General features: G+C 36.3%; 1 protein-coding gene across 5 annotated transcripts; it reads right to left on the reverse strand.

Annotated features, from left to right (window-relative positions):
- Positions 1 to 13628: 13628 nt before the first annotated feature.
- Positions 13629 to 20361, reverse strand: LOC110767509 (protein ZINC INDUCED FACILITATOR-LIKE 1-like). Of its 5 annotated transcripts, none has more exons than XM_088254798.1 (17): positions 20089 to 20361; positions 18310 to 18350; positions 17903 to 17955; positions 17708 to 17810; positions 17514 to 17616; positions 17183 to 17236; positions 16387 to 16449; positions 16202 to 16251; positions 16029 to 16104; positions 15711 to 15920; positions 15545 to 15632; positions 15085 to 15170; positions 14881 to 14988; positions 14737 to 14781; positions 14437 to 14525; positions 14262 to 14305; positions 13629 to 13924 (listed from the first exon to the last, which is right to left on the reverse strand). In XM_088254798.1, the coding sequence occupies exons 3-17, from the start codon at positions 17907 to 17909 to the stop codon at positions 13836 to 13838; spliced, it is 1215 nt and encodes a 404-aa protein (XP_088110924.1). In that variant the 5' UTR covers positions 17910 to 17955; positions 18310 to 18350; positions 20089 to 20361; the 3' UTR covers positions 13629 to 13835. The 5 variants fall into 5 exon arrangements, 4 of the variants coding, with proteins under 4 accessions (XP_088110924.1, XP_088110923.1, XP_088110921.1 ...); XM_088254797.1 differs by having other exon boundaries at positions 17895 to 17955; positions 20089 to 20359; XM_088254795.1 differs by lacking the exon at positions 20089 to 20361 and adding an exon at positions 18485 to 18988 and having other exon boundaries at positions 17895 to 17955.
- Positions 20362 to 20616: the final 255 nt, after the last annotated feature.

Below are 20616 nucleotides of genomic sequence, written 5' to 3' on the forward strand. Positions count from 1 at the left end.
TTGAGGTTACATGGCATCCCCCTTGCTTTGGTTCCATCAAAATTAATACTTATGGCACTTGCAAAAGTGACTTTGGTAAAGCAGGTAGTGGTGGTGTGTTTCGAGATTATCATGGTTGTGTACTTAGGGCATTTTGCTCCAATTTAGATGTCCCTAGTGCAGTACATGTTGAAGTTTTAGATGTCATCAAGGCCATTAAGCTTGCTTGGCTTCATGCTTGGCATAATGTTTGGATTGAAACTGATTCGTTATTAGTTACTCAATTCTTTCGCTCTCCTCATTTGGTCCCTTGGCACTTGTGGGTTGATTGGCAGAATTGCTTGCATCGTCACCTAGCACATGTTGTTTAAGATTTCTCATATATTTCGCAATGGTAATCATGGAGTTGACACTTTGGCAAATCACGATGTTCAGGGCTCTGGTTTCACATGGTTCATTTATTTTGTCTTCGTCATCGGGACCAGTTGGGCATGCCCAGTTACCGTTTTACTTAGTCTCTTTTTGTTTACTCCTTCAAAGTTTTGGTTTTTCTTGGGTCCGCATGTTGCTGTGCCTTTATGTCACTGTCTTTCTTTTATGCAGGGTTTTGGTTTGGTCCCCCTGTTGTACTTGTTTTCTTTATATGTTTCTTTTATATTAATAAAATTATGATCAAGGGGATGGGCGGGGGGGGGGCTCCCGAAATGTGTTGGTCCCTTCTTTGAGGTTTGTGGATGTTTGTGCATCCGATGACCAATACTGAAGAGCTAATCTTGCCTAATCTCTTGTTCTATTATTTTTTTGCAAAAAAAAAAAAAAAGAATACTACCACCTCTTACTACTATATACTCATACATCTTTGTTTGAAATTGTTGTTTTGGTGGGCAAAGAGATTTCGAAAGTTCACCATTTTGCATTTTTGTTACAACAAGAAATAATCTTAGCCTCTCACATTCTTTCATAGTTAGTAAAATACTGAATGGGAAAAATACGTATGTGATTTATTCGGAAATTTTTTAGCAAGTTACAACTAAAAAGTTCGGCCACTATATAATATTTTAATAAATATTATTTTTATTCAATAATATGTGAAAATTTTGTGTATTATTGAAAATTTTGTAAAAAAACACGTGTATTAAACATGAATAATATATATGTACATGTACAATACGTGTATTGTATGTTTGCTTTTTAAAAAGAAAAAAAAAGTATTTTACCGAGTCTTTAAGACGTGTACAGAAAACGAAAGTATTATTGAAAAATACATACTTACGTGTATAATACAAGTATTAAATGGGAAAATGCTAAATTATTTATATGGGTAATAAGTAAAAAAATCAAAATGGGACAATAAAGACTCGGGTAATGGCCTAATAGTAATGGAAAATGTTCTAAACTACTCTTATTGATAAAGGAAAATCAGGGAAAATATATATATATTTTTTAAAGGAGTACATCCGCTCGGCTCTACTCTACTCTACTCTTTATATATATTATTTAAGGTGTACAGCCGCACGGCTATACCTTCTAAATAAATAATATATTTAAAAGGTATAACCGCACGGCTATACTAAAGAACCCGCCTAGGCGGTCGATTTTTCGAAAACTTGAATGTCGTTTTTTTTTATAAAAGATTTCTTTTGTCCTAGCAGTCTGTCATCTCTGCAAATACTCAAAAATGGAGATCATCCCTCTTGTTGGTGATATGAGATATGAATCATTCTTGGACAAATCAAAGTAGGACATAGCCTCTTCTTCAGGGTTGTTGCTGGGAAGGTCATTGTTCATCAGCTCTAAGCCACTCCTTGGTTTCCATAAATTAGGGTGAACCTTGGGAGTTGCCTGCATTCAATCAACATCATCATAATCAAATGACAAACTGTCGCATCGGTCTCAATTTGAAAGGAAAGAGAGGAGAAATCTAATAGGAAAGAATTATAAAGCATGTCATTCTTTACCACTCCACTAGAATTAAGGTCCTGTGGCGATTTCCAGAGAAAATGAATGCCATTTGATGCTAACACCAAAATGGCATCACCTCCATTTGTGTAGACCAACCTTGATATCTGAATTTCCAGAGACAAAGTTAATGAGAAGCTGAGAAATTGCAATTGAAAATCAGTATTTTCCATTTTCTGTTTTGGTTTATGTTATGTTTGGTTGCTAGGAAGCTGATGATGAACACATATTCTCTTACTTAAATATTCAGTTTCATGTTCCTCGAGTTGTTTTGATTGTTTACAAACTGAGTTGGTCGCGTTAACTGTCCCAAAAGGTGGGGCTCCAATTATTGAGTCATCTCTTCTTTTGAATTTTTTCTTTTTAAATTTCATCTTTGTTAATTCTCAGTAATGTAATCTGGGTGAAATGCAGCTTTTGGATCCATAAGATGGGCAAAAAGAGTAAATCAAAAACTCCCAGAGAGAAGCAAGATAATACAGCTGCTGTAGAAGAGGGAAAACTCTCATCTTCGGCCAAGAAAGAAATTGCTGAATCATTGGTTGAGATTCAGTTCAGGTTTACCATGCATATATTTTGGTTTTAATTTATGTTTCAATTACTAGGCATATGAAGCCTCATCTGATTGCAACAGGAACACTTGGAGAGCAATGAAGGTGATCCTGAGCTACTTGTTTGTTTACATTCCGCGAGTATCCACTTTTGTTGTTTTATGTGTTATCTTCAGGACATGAGTTAAAGAATGCATAAACATGAAATGTATGGGGACAGGGAGATCCACTGGTTGACTAGTGTTGTACCCATTTTTCCATATTTTCATTCAATTTGAGTGGTAACATGTTTTGTTAGATCTCCATAGTCGGATCTCTATGAGTTTTGATTATGGGATTCAACCTTAGTAGCATCTCCAGGCTCACCTAAAACAAACATAACACTTAATTTGTGAGTCATTTATAATTATCTTTTGTTCTTGTGCTCATATGCTGATGTTAAGCATAGCTGTACTTATTTCTGAAACATTTGTGTTTCATCTTGAGAAATTTGTGTTTCTTGGTGCTGGGAAGGTCATTGTTCATCAGCTCTAAGCCACTCCTTGGTTTCCATAAATTAGGGTGAACCTTGGGAGTTGTCTGCATTCAATCAATATCATCAGAATCAAATGAGACCAACTAGCGCTCCGATTTCAATTTTGAAAGGAAAGAGAGGAGAAATCTAAGTTACAAGCAGTAAGCCACTCCTTGGTTTCCAGGGTTGGTGCTGGGAAGGTCATTGTTCATCAGCTCTAAGCCACTCCTTGATTTCCATAAATTAGGGTGAACCTTGGGAGTTGCCTGCATTCAATCAATCAATATCATCAGAATCAAATGACCAACTATCGCTCCGATTTCAATTTCGAAAGAAAAGAGAGGAGAAATCTAATAGGAAAGAATTATAAAGCATTTCATTCTTTACCACTCAACTAGAATTAAGGTCATGTGGCCATTTACAGAGAAAATGAATGCCACTTGATGCTAACACCAAAATGCCATTAGCTCTAGAGAAAATAAATAGTATAGCCGAGCGGCTATACTATTTATTTTTATTTTTATTTTTAAAAACCGCCTACCCCGCCTAGGCGGCCGATTTTTCGAAAACTTGAATGGCGTTTTTTTTTTCAGATTTCTTTTTTCCTGGCAGGTCTAGCATCTCTGCAAATACATTTTTGTCAATTCTTAGTAATGTAATATGGGTGAAATGCGGCTTTTGGATCCAAAACTCCCAGAGAGATGCAAGATAATACAGCTCCTGTAGAAGAGGAAAAACCCTCATCTTCGGCCAAGAAATTGCTGAATCATTGGTTGAGATTCAGTTCAGGTTTACCATGCATATATATTGGTTTTAATTTATATTTCAATTACTACTTTCTGCAACAGGAACACTTGGAGAGCAATGAGGGTGATCTTGAGCTACTTGTTTACATTCCGTGAGTATCCACTTTTGTTGTTTTATGTGTTATCTTCAGGACATGAGTTAAAGAATGCATGAACATGAAATGGATGGGGACAGGGAGATCCATTGGTTGAGTACTTGTACCCATTTTTCCATATTTTCATTCAATTTCAATGCTAACATGTCTTGTTAGATCTCCATAGTCCGATCTGTATGAGTTTGAGTATGGGATTCAACCTTAGTAGCATCTCCAGTTTCACCTAAAACAAACATAACACTTAATTTGTGTGTCATTTATAATTATCTTTTGTTCTTGTGCTCATCTGCTATATCTGATGTTAAACATAGCTGTACTTATTTATGAAACATTTGTGTTGCATCTTGAGAAATTTTATTAAAACCTACCATTCTAAGACCAAGTTAGCTCTGATTAAGTTATATTTTGTTCATTTATTTCTGATAAATTTACATCAGATGTCAAGATCAATAGCATTTCAATTATTGGTGGTGCTGATGGAACAAGTCCTTCCAAGATGAGGGCGTAAGTTCGAACTTTAATATTTTCTCAGCTCCTTCATTTTAGGACCTACCTGATTGGAACAATGAGATTGTCTGTGTTCATGAGTTTATTTCAGTGGCATAGTTCTTGAAGGAGGTATGCATTCATCTGTTAAAGACATATAGAGAAGCATTTTCTATTTGATACAGCACATAGGATTTTAGGACATGGCATGCTTTTGCTTATGCTTTCAAATTTTCTTTGTGTTTATTTTTTAAAGCAATCTGTATTCTGTGTGTTGGTTGTAGTTGTGGTGCTTGAAGAAACATAGCCCATATTCAGGGACTATGTTAGATGCATTCTCTGTATAAATATTTGGTTCTAGTCTTGGTAGTTGGGTTAAAGGATTATATGCATATTTTTATCAGAGGATGAATGATTCTGGTCTAAGCTAAGGGTATTCTAATAATTTGATTTCCCCTGTGTGCAGTCTTGCAAACGTTGATCCTATTGATGTTGCCAGAATATTGCAGGGTTAAACCCAGAAACTACCCTCGATAAGCATTAAGTTTATTTATATCACTACATATTGACTTTTGTAATCTAAGCTCCATGTGGGGGTTTTTTTGTCGTTCATTCATATTCTTTTGATATTTGCAGTTGTGGTAGTTTCGAAGACCTTTACAACAGCTGAAACTATGTTGAATGCTCGAACCCTTAACTGTATTACGTCCCGCATCATCTAAGCTACTTAACCTGTGAGTTACAAGCCTTTTCTTCTCTGGGAATTTATATGATGGTCAATTGGTTCTTGTGCATGAATTGCTGTTTGGATATTGGTTATAGATCACTGGTTTGCAAATGGTAGTTTATCCCATAAGAAAATGGTAGTTTATAACGATTATAAACTATAATGATCACCCAGGCCAAACAAAATATGATGACCTCATTATTCAAAATGATAGAAATAGATACTGATATTTGAAGATGATAGTACATAACCAATTAATATGAAATTGCTGACATCTTACTTTCTGAAGGTAAATATTATAGGTGTTCTTATATGTCTCAGTTGCATGCAAAGATGGCTCCACTTTTCTAGTTTCTCTAGATGTAGTCTCTTGTGCTACTGATGGTGAGGCTTCTACAATACATGATCTGGATTTTTCTTCGTTGTGCTCCCAGTTAGGTCTCCTGGCTGTAGTAAATGCTTAGAGTGTTAAGTCTATATCGAGCTCCTTGGACAGTGGATTGCGCAGGCACCCGATGGTGACGGTGGATCAAGAGACTACGTGAGATTGATAGTGATACTGAGTGATGATTCTTCAAAATCTGACATTGCGGAGCTTGACACTTCAGTTTTCCTTTCTTTTTTTGAATTGTATGACCAAGTAAGATTCATACTCGGAGATCTTCCACTAGAAAGAAAGCATGATCGTATGACTGGTTCTAGTGCTGAAAAGGCAATGGACTGACAGAAGACTGTTAAAAAATAAGGAAATTTAGGAGAAATATTATTTAGTTTCTATGGACTTTTATGCATAAATTATCTGGTTTTGGAGAGCATGTTTATCTGGAATTTCCTTTTTTTCTTTTAAGGGAAGGGAGGGTGTGTTATTGGCTGCAATTCTGTTCTCCTTTTGTTTGCTTTTCAGATAATTTTGTCATCATGCTTACAATTGAAGGTGGCATTACTATTTCCAGTCACTGATTGCTGTCATTTAACAGATTGATAGATGAAGGAAAACTCATGGACGCTCTTGCACTTTCTGATCGCTTACGTAATGGAGCTTCAGATCAGTTACTCCTGCTAATCATTGAATGGTTAATTGACCAACCTCCGTCAAATCCTGCAGAGAGTATAATCAAGTCAGGAACCAAAATATGGTCCCAAACTGCAAAATAGTCTGCATCCCCACACCGACCATTTTCCCTGGGGGACATTAATGTTGTAACCTGCTCCTGATCCTTCTCCAATCATAGTACCGGAACCATCATCAATAGCTGGATAAAAGGCTTCCAAACTCATGGCCGAAAGAAGCACAGCTCCATACTGTCATCATAACTAAGAACTTTGATCTTATGTGAGACAAGTCAACCAAGCAAGTTACAAGCTAAAAGCTGATCTAATGAGAAAAACTTTTAATAGAATGCAAAAAGTTAGAAATTGTTGTCACAATAAGGAGTCTCTCAGTCGACTACAACCAAATTTTGATACCGTAGGCCAGAGATGGCTGCTTCCATGACATGGTGCATGCCAACTTCCCCATCATTATCCAAGAAGGACTTAAACAAATTATGGCCACCCCTGGTCGCCAACGACAAGACACGGGCACCGTCTCGTAGGGGTCAAGATTGCAAAACACAATATGTGGCACTGCATCACCGTAGCCTTTCTCCTTAAGATTTTTTTGTAATGCCTCATAATCCGACTCCCAGCAACTACCACCAGCCCTATCAAAGTTTTCCAAACAGGTGAGCACAAACACCATCTTGCCCATCTGATCCAGCCTCAAATTCCCATTCACAGCCACTTGGAGAATCATATCAAACACTTTGCGAAAATCAATTTCCATGCCGCAGACCATCCTCCCCGTACAGAGGCGCACTTGGACATAACAGAATCATTGTCAATGTCATCCCCCAAATTATGCAGCTCAGGCTCTGCTCTGCTCAATGTCATGGGGATTGTGGATCCAACTTCCCCATGACATGATGATGGCCAACTTCCCCATCGTTATCCAAGAAGGACTTGAACAAATTATTGGAGAAGGGCAACATCTCCTTATGATAGTTGCATCACCCACATAACTCAAATATCAAAACCATGCAGCCAGAAGACAGAAAAGAGCTCTCAATGTTTTCATCAGGGAAAAAGTAAAGGGCAACATCTTCAAGGACGGGTCATCGTCTTGGAAGATATCAGTCCAAATATTGGATCGAGGAATCCAGTTAGCATTGAGGATGAGAGGCATTTTTTTGTGAAAATGCATAGGCTTTAGGATGGACCTTACATGAAGGTCGTGCTTGGGACCCACCAATGAATTCTCCAGGTGTGGCTGCATCAAGGATGAAGCCTCCCCTAAAGAAAGAAACATCAATGAAGCTTTTGAGAGCACTTAATTAACTTGATATATGTAAATATGTAAAACAGGATGCAAAAGCAATCCCACTAGAAGATTGAAGTTGAAAAAATAAAAAAAAAATAAAAAAATGCCACACATATTCTCAAGCAACATTTTTCTGATCATCTTCTAATACCAAAAAATATATTAACTCTAATTCAAATCACAACATGAGTTGTTGAAATCATGACGGAATAAGCATATGTAACATCTTAAAAGGAGAAGTTACCCACTTCCAAGGAGCATCTCGAGCAGGAAGATTCGAAGGCTTTAGACTGAGACTAGCAAAAATATTCACGAGATCTCTTTCTTCACTATCAGCATGATTATGTTCAACAACACAAGTGTTACCGCATAAAGGAAGGAAGGTGGGTTCAATAAATGACAAGGCAACAAAATTACCAACCACAGTCAAAACTGTGCTACAATTTCAATGTTGCAAAGATATATATATACTCTTAACTTGTTAGGAAAGAATTGGACACCCAAAAATAACACCTAATTATATTACCAATTTTATTAAACTTAAAAGAAGACATAAAGTATAACCAATTCTGCAGTTCCAAAATAAATAAAATAATAATTTGTAAGTCATATCCCTTGCCTGGACTGGAAATAGGTGATGAGTGCCTCATTGTTGGAACTGTGTGTGGCTCCTTTACTATTTTGGACTCCATCTTCTTATAAGAAGTTTCGCCAATTAACTAAGACATCCGTTAATTGCTTCTCCCCAATATGCTCATTTCCAGAAGCTTCGGAAGTCTATGTTTCTCCTATAACTGAGATAAGAAATCATAAGCATTGCACATATAGCATCCATTACCATAGGAATAAAATGCTGTCTTCACACTTTTAATAACACATCCAAAATATTTTGAACAAAAAAAGCTAAGTAGATACAACAAGTCTGTCTCAACACATTTACTAACCAAATTCTATTGCATGAACTCTATAATAAGAGCAATTTATAATTTTTCTTTTGATAAGAAACACAAATTTAAGTTACAAACTTTCATTAAAACAAAGAAAGAGAATCGTGATGCAGAAGACACTGTTGATAATAATAGTGAAGATTTTTTGTACCCTTCCTTATACTCAGTTCTGATGATTTGACTTCAGTAGCAGGCAAAGTTGCATCTACTAGATGGTCACTGGAACCATATTCCTTTGAATTCTGCTAACCAAGAGGAGCCTTTGGTTCTAACGAAGACATAAGAGCAACCAATTGCACCACTAAGAGTATATCAAAAAGCAAAAACTTTCACTATCTAGTGTGTACTCAATCATCCATATATACAAGGGGAGAATGGAGATGATATGGCTCATGGAATCAAAGCACGATAGGTAAAATGGAGGGTTTTGTTAAGCATATATATAGTGTGATCATCATATTTTGCTAGAATTGAAAGCTAAGTTTATAGAACATCTGTTAGACCAGCCATGCTATATGGGACTGAATGCTGGACAGTTAGAAAACAAACATATTCATAGCTCCTGTAGGTACATATTAGCCAAATGTTACAACCAGCACAGTGATATGCACACCTCTATCTCTGTTTCTCTAACGGCATATTAACCATTATCAGACACAAATTGTTAAGAGATCAGATTAAAATATTTGTCACCTTTTGAATCCTTCAAAATTGGAGATGTTTGCTGAATAATCTTTGCTACCCTTCAAAATTGAAGGGTCATTGCCTCAACCTCAAAAACCTGGTTGGGAGATAGCCTAGAGAGAAGAGAATAAGGCGGGAAACAGGGAGAGGAATGGAATTAGATGAATTAAGAGTCTCATGATCTCTTCTTCTATGGACCTGACTTGTGCTTGCTTCGGCTTCCCAGTCTCAATCTCAAGCCCAAATTTGCAGCTAAACTTTTTCAATTTCGGGTTTCAGACTTTCAGTCAATCGCAGTGTTCGAAAAATCGGCCTAGGCGGGCGGCTAGGCGGCTAGGCGGGCCTCCTAGGCGGGTTGGGTCTTTTTTCGGTGCCGAACAGGGAGGACAAAGCAGCCGAAACCGCTTGAGTTGATGGAGAAGCGAAATGGCGGCGACTGCGTCTGCAAGCTCCGTCCTCTGCGAGCGCAATCTTCGTGTTTGTTTAAAGATTAAGCCGCGCGGCTATACTCTTAAAATATTCGAATATATTAATATTTAACGAGTATAGCCGAGCTATACGTTTAAAATATCCGAATGTATTTAGAGAGTACAGCCGCGCGACTATACTGTTTAAATATACAATTTTGTCATGTCAATTTAGGGTTTAGGGCTAAAATACCACTTCAGCCCATTGGGCTAGAGTTATTTCTTCAATTATTTTATTTATACAAGCGATATTGGGGAATGAGAATTTAAATTCTTTCTGATACCTCCCATTATAATGATTTTAGCTATTAGCCCATTGGGCAAGAATAAAAAATTAATTTTATTTATAACAAATAATACAAGTTAAACCCATAAATACAGAAAACAAAAAAGAAAGATAGGGACCTGCCAACATTTTGTGGTACAGCCTTTTTTTCTCATTGCACTTGACAATCATGCTTTTATGCTATTAGAGATATTATTTAGCGCTGTATTCTATGTAGATGAAAAATTGGATACAAAACAGTCTAACGAGACAATTCAAAGGCTTCTACTGTGCAGCATTTGGGAAGCTTGAGCACAGTAGCGTTTCCGCTGCTCCAATTGATCAAGAACTTTAGAAAAGCGGAGACAGAGCAACAATCCCCATCAATTTGATACTCACTTGCAAATCTGTCCATAAGATTTTGAAAATTCGGACATTCAGACACATCCCAAGGCCAGACTTCCATACATTCGTTGTCTGGGAAAATGAGAGATTGCCAGCATGAAGGATTGAGGGTCGCCTTGTACCATGACTTCCACACAAAAGGGACATCCAAAAGAAGTGGCTCCATTCCAACTTCTCCAACACTTTGACAAAGCAGTCCATTTCTAAGTCCTCCCATCTTTGTTCATCCATCTGCAACAACGATTTAATATATATAACTACATATGTACACAATAAGTTAATTAAACACCAAATTAAATGAAAAAAAAACCATAAATTTCAAAAGAATACAAAGAAACCTGGGAAAACAATCCTGTGGTAATCCTTTTCCTATATAATAAGAACAAACAAGAGAATTAATTGATGGAGTGTTGGATAATTGTTCATTCAACAAGCACTTTTTGCATTCCAACAACAAAAAGTAGGAAACTGGTTACTAGTCCTGCAATAATATAGAGGCAACTGCATCACGAGGAAGCAATTCTAGTATTTCCTCTTGGGAAGGCAAGTAGGGCCCTTTTTTTTTTTCAAAAGCAAGAGACTCTTTGGCACCATCTGCTAAGCTAAAGCTAACAAGGAATTACCAAAGCAACCATAATTGTCCTATCGCCAAACAAATCATCCTTATTTAAGCTTCTCCTCACTACCCTTTTTGGGTTTTTAATCGATTTCATCACCGTCTTCCATTTGATGCTGCACAAAGTCAGGAAGTAACAAGGATTTGATCATGAGAAGCAGAAATATATAAGTTTAGGGGCATCATCTATAATAAGGTAACAAATCATTTATTTATAAGTAACATTATATACAGTGGTTTTGATGAAGTCTTACCTCCTCAGCAATCTTTTGCTTGTGAATGTGGTCGTTCTCAAACAAAATTATTAATGATTCAGGATCCAAGGAACGGTGGTACACAAAGCATCAACCAGTTTCTATAGCCTTGTACTTCTTTTGATCCTGAAGAAAACTTCACTTTCATCCAAAAAGTGGAAACATAAAATCACAAGACTAGAAATTGCAAGAAAAAGCATGATGCTAGATTGGCCCAAGAGCTTTGACATTATTAATGGAATTGCTCGGGGGCTCCTCTATCTTCATCATGTAGGTCTTTTAAGTGTGCAGTGTAACCCGGCAGATAGGCCGAGCACGTCAACTGCAATTGTAATGCTGAGTGGTGAAGGGTCATTGCCTCAACCTCAAAAACCTGGTTTTTTTATAGTGAAAGGGATCTCAATGAACTCGAAGTCGATCCTTCTTCTAAAGCATTTTCAGCTAATAAAATCACAATCCTTTTACACTAATGGAGGCTCGATAAACGTTGTTTCATGTTGATGTGTTAATCTGGTGCTTTTGAAGTCAGTTTTGAAGAGTTACATATAATTAAGATATTCCCAACCCATGTGTTAGCAAATGCACCCTCTAAATTTTTTTATTTGTTTTCTTTGGAGTTGAGGTGGAGTTCATATCACACTACAGAAACACAGATGCTGATACAATAACTAATATAAAAGCTTAAATGAATTAGATTTTTCACTTGAGGTGTTGTAATTTTTCTTTTCTTTTCTTTTTTTTCTATTCTTAGGCGGGTTGGGTGTTTATTTTTTATTTTTTATTTTGTTTTCCTCTTTTGGTCAGAAAATTTTGTTTTCCTGACTTAAGAAAACCTAGGTTTTATGCCTAACTTTTTCCCATGTTTTATATCAATTATGGTATTTTATCATTTGTACGCGTCCTTTTATTTTTGCATTATTTATGTATAAATTTATAATTTATAATACAAAATAATTATAAATAAATAAAACGCCTAGTCGATTACTCCTCTAGGCGCTAGGCCCGTGCCTGCCGCCCTCCTGCTGTGTAGCTTTTTTTCGAACATCGGTCAATCGACGCAATCTTCAATTAGTTACAGCTTACAATGTCGTCAAGTGTACAGAAATGATATGACGACGAATTCGGATGGAATTCAATAGAAATGTATTCTAATAATAAACACGACAAGTAAATTACTTTAAAATTAGCTATTTTCTCTCAGTAATTACCAAACTAAATTGTTTTGTTTTGTTTTTTTGGTTTGAAAAGATGTTTTAAAGGTTAAGCTCAATTCTTTTTCTTTTACTTACATAATATGTTTGATAAGTTAAATTTCTAATAACACCAGTATTCAAACTTAATAAAAATATAAAGTTAATACCTTGGTCCTTATTTAGAAAATAAAATTAATAACTACAATGCTGCGAGATGATTTGAATTTTATGAAATGTTGCCAATAAGGAAAAAAAAAAAAGAATTTTATTGATTATAAAATCAATAGTCTTTTTTCTCTTGGGTTGAAAGTAAAATCAGTGTTCTTCTAACTGAAGGCATCCCCAAAGCACATGTTAATTACATACCTTGGCGTTTATGTAAAACTCAATAAATTGTAAACGTGAAATTTACAGCTTAAAGTCTTTAAATTGATATGCTATGTATAAATACTGGAATACGTTATTTTGAGGTTTGGATCGGCAACATGTACATGATCCAATTCAAGTGCATGTAGGTAGAGCATGTGTATTTATGTGACTTGATTACACATCTTGTGATTTTATTCACAACTCCTAAGAGAGGCAGAATATTTTCAGCTACCTGGTCTAAAAGAGGAAATGCATGCTTATCAAATCGTTGCAAAGTTGGATGCAGAATTAAAGCGCATAGATATCATCAAATGTATAAAATCAAATGAGAGAATTAGGTTTAGAGGTGTTAATCTCTCTGGCCTTGATCTTTCGAAATTGGACTTGACGAAGATAGATTTCAGTTATGCATGTCTGAGAAATGTGTGTTTCTCAAATTGTGATCTTCACGGCGCAAAACTTAATTATGTAGATGCTAAGCGTGCCAACTTTAGCGATGCTAGTTTGGAAAGTTCAGAATCTGTAGGGGCAAATCTCCGTGCCGTGACGCTATCTGTCGGTGCCAATCTTGGCTCTGCAAAGAAAAATTGTAGCTTTTGGGGAGCAAGCTTGGTTGCTGCAGAGCTTCATGATGTTGATCTTAGAAATGCAAGTTTAGAGGGGGCTTGCTTGGTCTCTGCACAATTGCATGATGTTGATCTTGCAAATGCAAATTTAGAGGCGGCTAGTCTAGAACGTGCAGACTTGAAGAATATCAAGACAACAACTAATACTAAATTTAAGGATGCAAATCTTCAAGAAGCTTATGTAGAGAATGTGAATTTTCAACATCTGGAGGGTGCAAAGCTTGCTCTTGTTACTCCTTCCGGTAATGGGGTTATATGTAGGCGTTCTCATTTCTTCTAGTATCAGACTTATTTTTCTTTACCCTATATTTATTTGTCATTAGAGCTACAAGTCTAAATTTTGGATTCTTTTTTTTTTTTGTTTTTTTAAAAACGATAAGATATTTACAAAGTATTTCTCTAGCAGGATTATCCGCGGATACACCAAATATAAAATGGTCATAGCTAGCCATGTTTGGACAATAGTTCATTATTGAAAGAACTGCCCCTTAAATTTTTTGAAGAATTTTCTTAGACTTGGCATAAACTTCCATTTACAGACGTTGAGTAAGAAACGGTTTAAATGTCATCAGAACTGCGATTGCCTCAACCACATTTAGGATGAAGAAAACCACCTGCACACCTGCATTAATCCAGTATGTAACAAGTGGTAAGGTTTCTTAATGAACCTTTCAACCTGTCATTAAATTTGGCTCTGTAATTTCTAATCTAATATGAAACAATATATTTACATCAATTTTATCGAATTCATCACAAATATATACGAGCTAAATTCAATTCACAATGCACATGAAAAGATTCAACTATATGCATGTGACAAATGAATTAATCATGCACTCTCTAATTGCTTGGACCAAATTCATATTGCGAGTATGTGGACAATAAAAAAATTAAAAAAATCCACAACTTTTTAGCTAACAAAAATCCATGATGAAAAGTTAGTTGAGTATGATTGATACCCGGAAGGATGACAGCATTCTGGCGTTTCTCTGCCCAAGAAAACCTGTCGAGAGATGAAATATGATTAGCAAAAGGAAATAACAATTCCTCAATTAAGAATATAATACTATAGCTGAACAGTATATAAGGAAAGGCAAGGCAACAAGCCAACTTTTAGTGTTTTGCTAAACTTACAGGGCACCGGCACTAGCTGGACCAACTGCCTTGAACAGAGACATTGCAGTCATGGCAAGGCCATTAGCAGCACCTCTTTGTTTTTGGTCCTGTTGTTTAATCATGGTCAATCAAGACAAATTCTTCAGTTGAAGAATGACTTTTTTCTGTTTTGTTTTTAACAATGCAATATTTTAAACTACTATAATGTATGAGAAGGAGGATCGAACTCACTTTAAGGGAGGGGCGCAATAATCTTATCACGTATTAAACAAGTAAAGGGGAAAAACAAAAACTAGGTAATTATAAAGGTGCAATTACCACAGCATTGTTTTGGAGAGTGAACAGGCCAGTTACAATCGCAACCTAATTACAAATCAATACTTTAAATGTTAGAAATTGACAAAAAGATAAGATATTGGAAGACATTATTCTTTAGATATAAGAAGTCATATATGCACTTACAGATAAGACATTCTTGATCATGGATGCAATATTTATCAATAGGGAGAGGATGAACCCCGACAACTTTGCTATAAATGGAAAACTTAACAGCAGAGGTATTGATAAAACCTACATACCCAAAAAATGTCAAGAGGGCTCGAGCGCTAAGTGATGTACATGACAAAGAAAAATGAAGAGAAAGCATGCAGGAGCTGAAAAGTTTACCCCTCCAATGCGAGCAATCATTATAGAACCAAGAAGCTTTTGCACATATGGGTATAAGGACATTTGAAATACAAAAAGACCAACACCTACAAGTTGAATAAGTTGTGAGCAATTCCTCAGTATGGAATTCAAGACAATTATGATTGTAATGAATGTATAAATTATTAATGAAATGATATTATGAAGTGGACTAAACCGAGTAGTTAGTATCGTATTAACTTATTAACCGGTTAATTTGAGCGATCCTATTTGAATTATTTTTTAAAGTTTTGTGAAGAGCCCCTCTAATGTGAAATCATGGCTCCGCCGAAATTGTAATATCATTGAATCATTAAAAATGAAAAACACCAATAAAAATTATAAAGTAAATACCCAAAATGAGTCATGTGTGAGAAAAAGTCTAACTCACTAGGATATTTTTTAGTGACATATAAGTATATGTGGAAATATAAAATGTTACCTGAGATTGCAAGAATTTCACCAACGTCCTCAGTTGAAAAGCTCAAACCCCCCAACTTTCGGGGACTCTCGGCCCATAATGAGAATATCTATTATTAATGTTTCAATTAAATCACTTAATGAACAAAACTATGCTACTATAAAAATAAATAAATAAAAGTGTTTACCTCTGTATAAGCCATGTCATGAAGTGAAAAAACAGAATAGACAAGGATTGATGATATTAAGGGCCAGTTCTTTAAAAGGCTTTCCTTGGGTATTTGTTCTTCATTTTTTTGATTTCTTTCATTTGCATCAAATCCGGAGGATGCAGTTTCCAATGCTTGAAAGGAATCATCGCATAATTTAGTCTTTCCATTGTGCTTGTGTAAAGTTTCCTGCAATCCCAGGTTATCATGTAAGCAATGTTCTCTATCCTATCCATGAGGAGAGGGAGCCTCAAGAAGTTAGATTGAAACAAAGAGTTGAAATTAATAAATACGTACTGGAAGCCAGCAACAAGAAATGGCTCCTCCAAATGCAAAAACAGATATGCTTAGGCAAGGCAAGAAGTAGGGAAACCTGTGCATCACATGCAATTTCACATTTTATGAACATCAATTTGTACCAGAATCAAACAGTAAAAGATGCTGAAATTTGACAATCAAACTGAACTTACCTCCCGAATATAGAGCTTTGGGTAAATATATTTGGATATTTCTCTGCAGGCTGAATGAAAAGGTTGTTCAAACATATTAATAGGAAAATTTTGGGCTCACAGTTACTTAAGGCGACTGTCGCTGACATTTCTTATCAGATTAATAATGTAGTGTAAAAAAACTGTCTTACGAGAAGTAGAGTTACCTGGGCCAAGAAACCTCCCAAAGCTGGGCCAATGATTAATCCAATACCCCACGCTGTGCTAACCTGAAAAGAACTCTCATTAGGGCAGTTCCAGCAACAAGGGCTGGGGGCTGGGGGGGGGTTTTAGGCCCAAAAACGTTTCCAGCAGAAACAGCTGCGGAAAGGCTAGAATGAGGAGCTAATTTGAGGAGGTTATTTGAGGAGGTGAAATCTCACCATCAATAACAAAAAACAAAGTACATGGGGGGGGTGCATTGGGGGGTCCACACCCCTTTTGATGGTGAGATGGGCCTCCTCACATAACCTCCTCAAATTAGCTCCTCATTATAGAAGCTCCCGAAAGAGCTGGGGGGGGCAGCTACTGGGGCTGACAAAACCAGGCCAGCCCTTAGGCAAGATGAGTCCTAGTTCAAGCCCGAGTTTGTTGACGTCAGCAACACAAAAACATTTTAAAAAATCTTTAAAAAAATTTCAAAAAATTTCAAATCTTTTTAAAAATAAATACTTAGTCATAGTTTTCACTTCCCACATCAAAAATCTATACCAATTTCTCTTCACATATCTCATGTGAATAGTTGTTGCCATGACAATCGGTGGAAACGCCACAACCTTTTGCAAGGGCAGCTACTATTCACATGAATAGTAGCTGCCCCTAGCCCCCCCTTGCCATGGCAAAGAGTTCACTACTGGAAGTGCTCTAATTGAACGATCTCATCTCATCTCTGAAGCAGAAGTACATATATAGAGTAGTGCACTTGTAAAAACTTGTAGAATGACAGAGACCAATCTAGCTTACTGCTGACATTCCAATAGCTTGGTGTTCTTCACGAAAGACTTCACTTGCATATGCCTGGTCATGAAAAAGTAACCGGTGTTAAATTACATATATAGGTACAGAACTTGCATGCGAGTACATTTTTCATGGTATTGTAACACCACATGATATATCCTGGAATGATGTAAAAAAGTCGTCAATTTACAATTATTAAAACTAAAAACTTTAAATTCAATACACGTGTTATAATTTGTGTGGACTTGTAACACTAGATCAGTATGTTTATAGTTACAAACGAAAAGTCGTCATTGCAAAATTGCTACAACTTTAATATGTATCCAATATATTGTACCTTGATTGGACCTAATATACCATTCAAACATCCAAGAAGAAATCTTGTAGAAATGGCCATCCAGAAATTCACACTGAGCCCAAAGAGGGTGTTCAAAATAACCCTGATGAGAAAGCATATAATTTCCACTATCATTTATAAGTTCAATTCAGGAAAAAATAAAAACTCAACCGCAAAATACAAGTTATACTAACACGGCAATAGTCCCAATTATTATGACGGGTTTGCGACCATAGCGATCAGCCACCATTCCCCAAGCAACTGATGTCAATGTTCTGCCAAGCATATACGAAGCCCCTTCACAAACTAAAATTCGTCACTAAAAACAATTAAATAAATTCGTCACTAAAAAATATAAGTTGTGAGAATAAATTAACTGACCTACATACCCAGCATAGTACCCAATATCTTCCTCTCTGTTTGCAATATGAAAATCCCTGATCTGCATAATGCCAAATATAGTGTAATTGAGAGAGTTGAGAATGTATAATAAGAAGAACAAGATAGGTTTTGCAGAGAATTCAAATCTGCCAATTGAGTTTCTTACTTAGTGAAGGGTTAGATATACAAGTATACAAGGTGATTATTAGTTACAAACAATGCACAAGACATGGAGGGAAACATGGAGAGTTTCCATCCCTAAAACAAGGAATATGAAAACAAGGAAAAGTAACAAGGTGGTAGACAAGCCATTTAGGGATGTCTATGTTTTGTCTTTGACTTTACTAACACATAAGGTAATCAATCAAATACAAGAAGAAAAGTCGTCTCAAATAATTTAAGTATATGCACTCACCATAAAATAAATAAATGGAAAGAGGGATGATATTGGCAGCGCTGAAAAATTATCACAAAACAAAATAATAAATTAATTCTCACTTTGAGTATGAAACAATGGAATTTCAAACAGTGAAGTTGAGGATTCATCTGAATTGGTTGAAGAATTAGTAATAAAGTAGAAAATGGCTTACTGGCGGTGAGTACGATAATATATATAGCCACAACATTTCTAATAGGGAGGCCTCTTTGCAAGTCTTTAGACTGCTCAACCTTACAGCCCGAGCAGTTTTCATAGTATTCCTTCTTCAACAGCGTCTCTCTACACTCATCCTCCTCCCCACCCATGCTTGCTTGTTTTGATGAATTGCTTTTGCCCCAGAAAACCAAAAATAACTCTCTCTCTCTCTCTCTCTCTCTCTCTCTCTCTCTCTCTCTCTCTCTCTCTCTCTCTCTCTCTCTCTCTCTGTGTTTGAGTAATTGTTAGGTCATGTAACGAGAGAAATAAACATACAATATAATGAGAGTAACAATATTCTTATGCATTTATGGCCGCGAATGAACCAGCAAGGAAAATGGGACCACAACTGCTAGTGACCCCTTTATTCCCTTTATTTCCAAGTTCATCACTCCACTAGCTAAGCTAAGAGCCCTCTTGATAAGCTCAACACCAACCAGCGGCACATCATTTACTACTACTCATCATCATCATCATCATCATCATCATCATCCATCTTTACCATTTCTTCTCCAACCAACACTGCCCGTGCTGTCAACACCAAGCTCACCATCAGCAATACGTTTATCACGTTTCTTATATCATATCAGGACAGTGCTGCTCCTTCCTTCTCTAGAAGACTAGAACGAGACATTTTTGCACATCACAGTTTGACATATATATGAAAATAATTCATCACAAATACAAAAAGAAAAATCTCTACGCACTTGTCAAATTGTGACTGGAGAGTTTCTACTCCTAAAGAAAGATGGCAAGTATTTTCGATCATATAATTAATTCTCTTCAATATAATATTAATATTCCAGCTGGTTTGTTGTGCAATTGGTTTTCGTTTTTTATTTTTATACACGTGATATTCTTGTGTGGACAATTGATAACGCATATGGCCCACAATAGCAAAAGGGAAGAGTGGGGGTGGATGTCAAATTGATGGATAAGCATAATGTTTTCCTCATGTAAAAATGGTATGACATAGAAACCTCTGTGTTGACCGACAATATAGTGTTAATCTTCTTTTGTTTAATAACTGAGGCTATGGCTTATATGCCAAGTCCCATTCAAATTATTAATTGGCACTTGGCACCACATTCCATGTTCATAAGAAAATTCGCCGGAAAGGTCTCTTCCCACAATTATCTCTTTGTTAGGATAAATTTTTCCGAAAAAGACATTTTTTTTGTAGTTCGATGTTTTGTGGGGAGAGCTATTTTCAGACAAATTTTTGACAGGATAGACCTTTCTCAACAATTTCAATGGGAAAAATCTTTCTCAGCCAGTTACGCTCTTTCCCGACAATTTTTTTCTGTCAGAACAACTTTTCACCGTTGTCGGTATAAACCTTTCCAGGTGAATTTTGCAGGAAACGACCAAAAAAAAAAAATGTTGTGCTTTGTGAGTCAAGATCAATATTTGCACCATCCTCATTGACCTCATCTCTGGGTTCATTTACAGAATCTGACAAATTAAAAACTTTTCTACTAAGTTTTGTTTATGTAACAAACTTTTTGAACAAAAATAATAGTAGATATGAAAAATAAAATAAAATTAGAAAAAGCATACCTCAACGTTGCCAACCAAGTAAGGCAGTTGCTGATTGAGCTTAATATTTTCCTGATTCTCCTTGATCTTATCCTTGTATGAATCTAGCTCCAAATGTGTTCTTTTGCATTTCTTCCTTCAACCCACCATCCATCTTTACCTTCTTTCTTCTCCAACCGACCCCTGCTCGTGCTCGATCGTGTTGTCAACACCAAGCTTCACATCAGCACATCTACCAGTGACCCTTAATTTCCAAGTTCATCACTCCACTAGCTAATAGGCCCATTATATATATTTATGAAGCGCACGACAATTCACATTAGCTCACGCCAACCAGCGGCACATCATTACTAGTACTCATAACCATCATCATCCATCTTTACCATTTCTTCTCCAACCAACACCGCCCGTGCTGTTGCCAAATATAGTGTAATTGAGAGAGTTGAGAATGTATAATAAGAAGAACAAGATAGGTTTTGCAGAGAATTCAAATCTGCCAATTGAGTTTCTTACTTAGTGAAGGGTTAGATATACAAGTATACAAGGTGA

Source organism: Prunus avium, chromosome 6 (assembly GCF_965620075.1).
Source record: "Prunus avium chromosome 6, drPruAviu1.hap1.1, whole genome shotgun sequence".
Taxonomy (NCBI): Eukaryota; Viridiplantae; Streptophyta; class Magnoliopsida; order Rosales; family Rosaceae; genus Prunus; species Prunus avium.

What these genes read in the sequence shown, in the direction of transcription:
- LOC110767509 (XM_088254795.1), bottom strand. Translation starts at nt 18,638, where the DNA reads ATGGGTGGGGAGGAGGATGAGTGTAGAGAGACGCTGTTGAAGAAGGAA. An exon ending in ATAATTGGGACTATTGCCGT is followed by an intron (nt 17,617 to 17,707) that starts GTTAGTATAACT and finishes CTTTCTCATCAG; the next exon opens with GGTTATTTTGAACACCCTCT. An exon ending in GTATATTAGGTCCAATCAAG is followed by an intron (nt 17,237 to 17,513) that starts GTACAATATATT and finishes TTTCATGACCAG; the next exon opens with GCATATGCAAGTGAAGTCTT.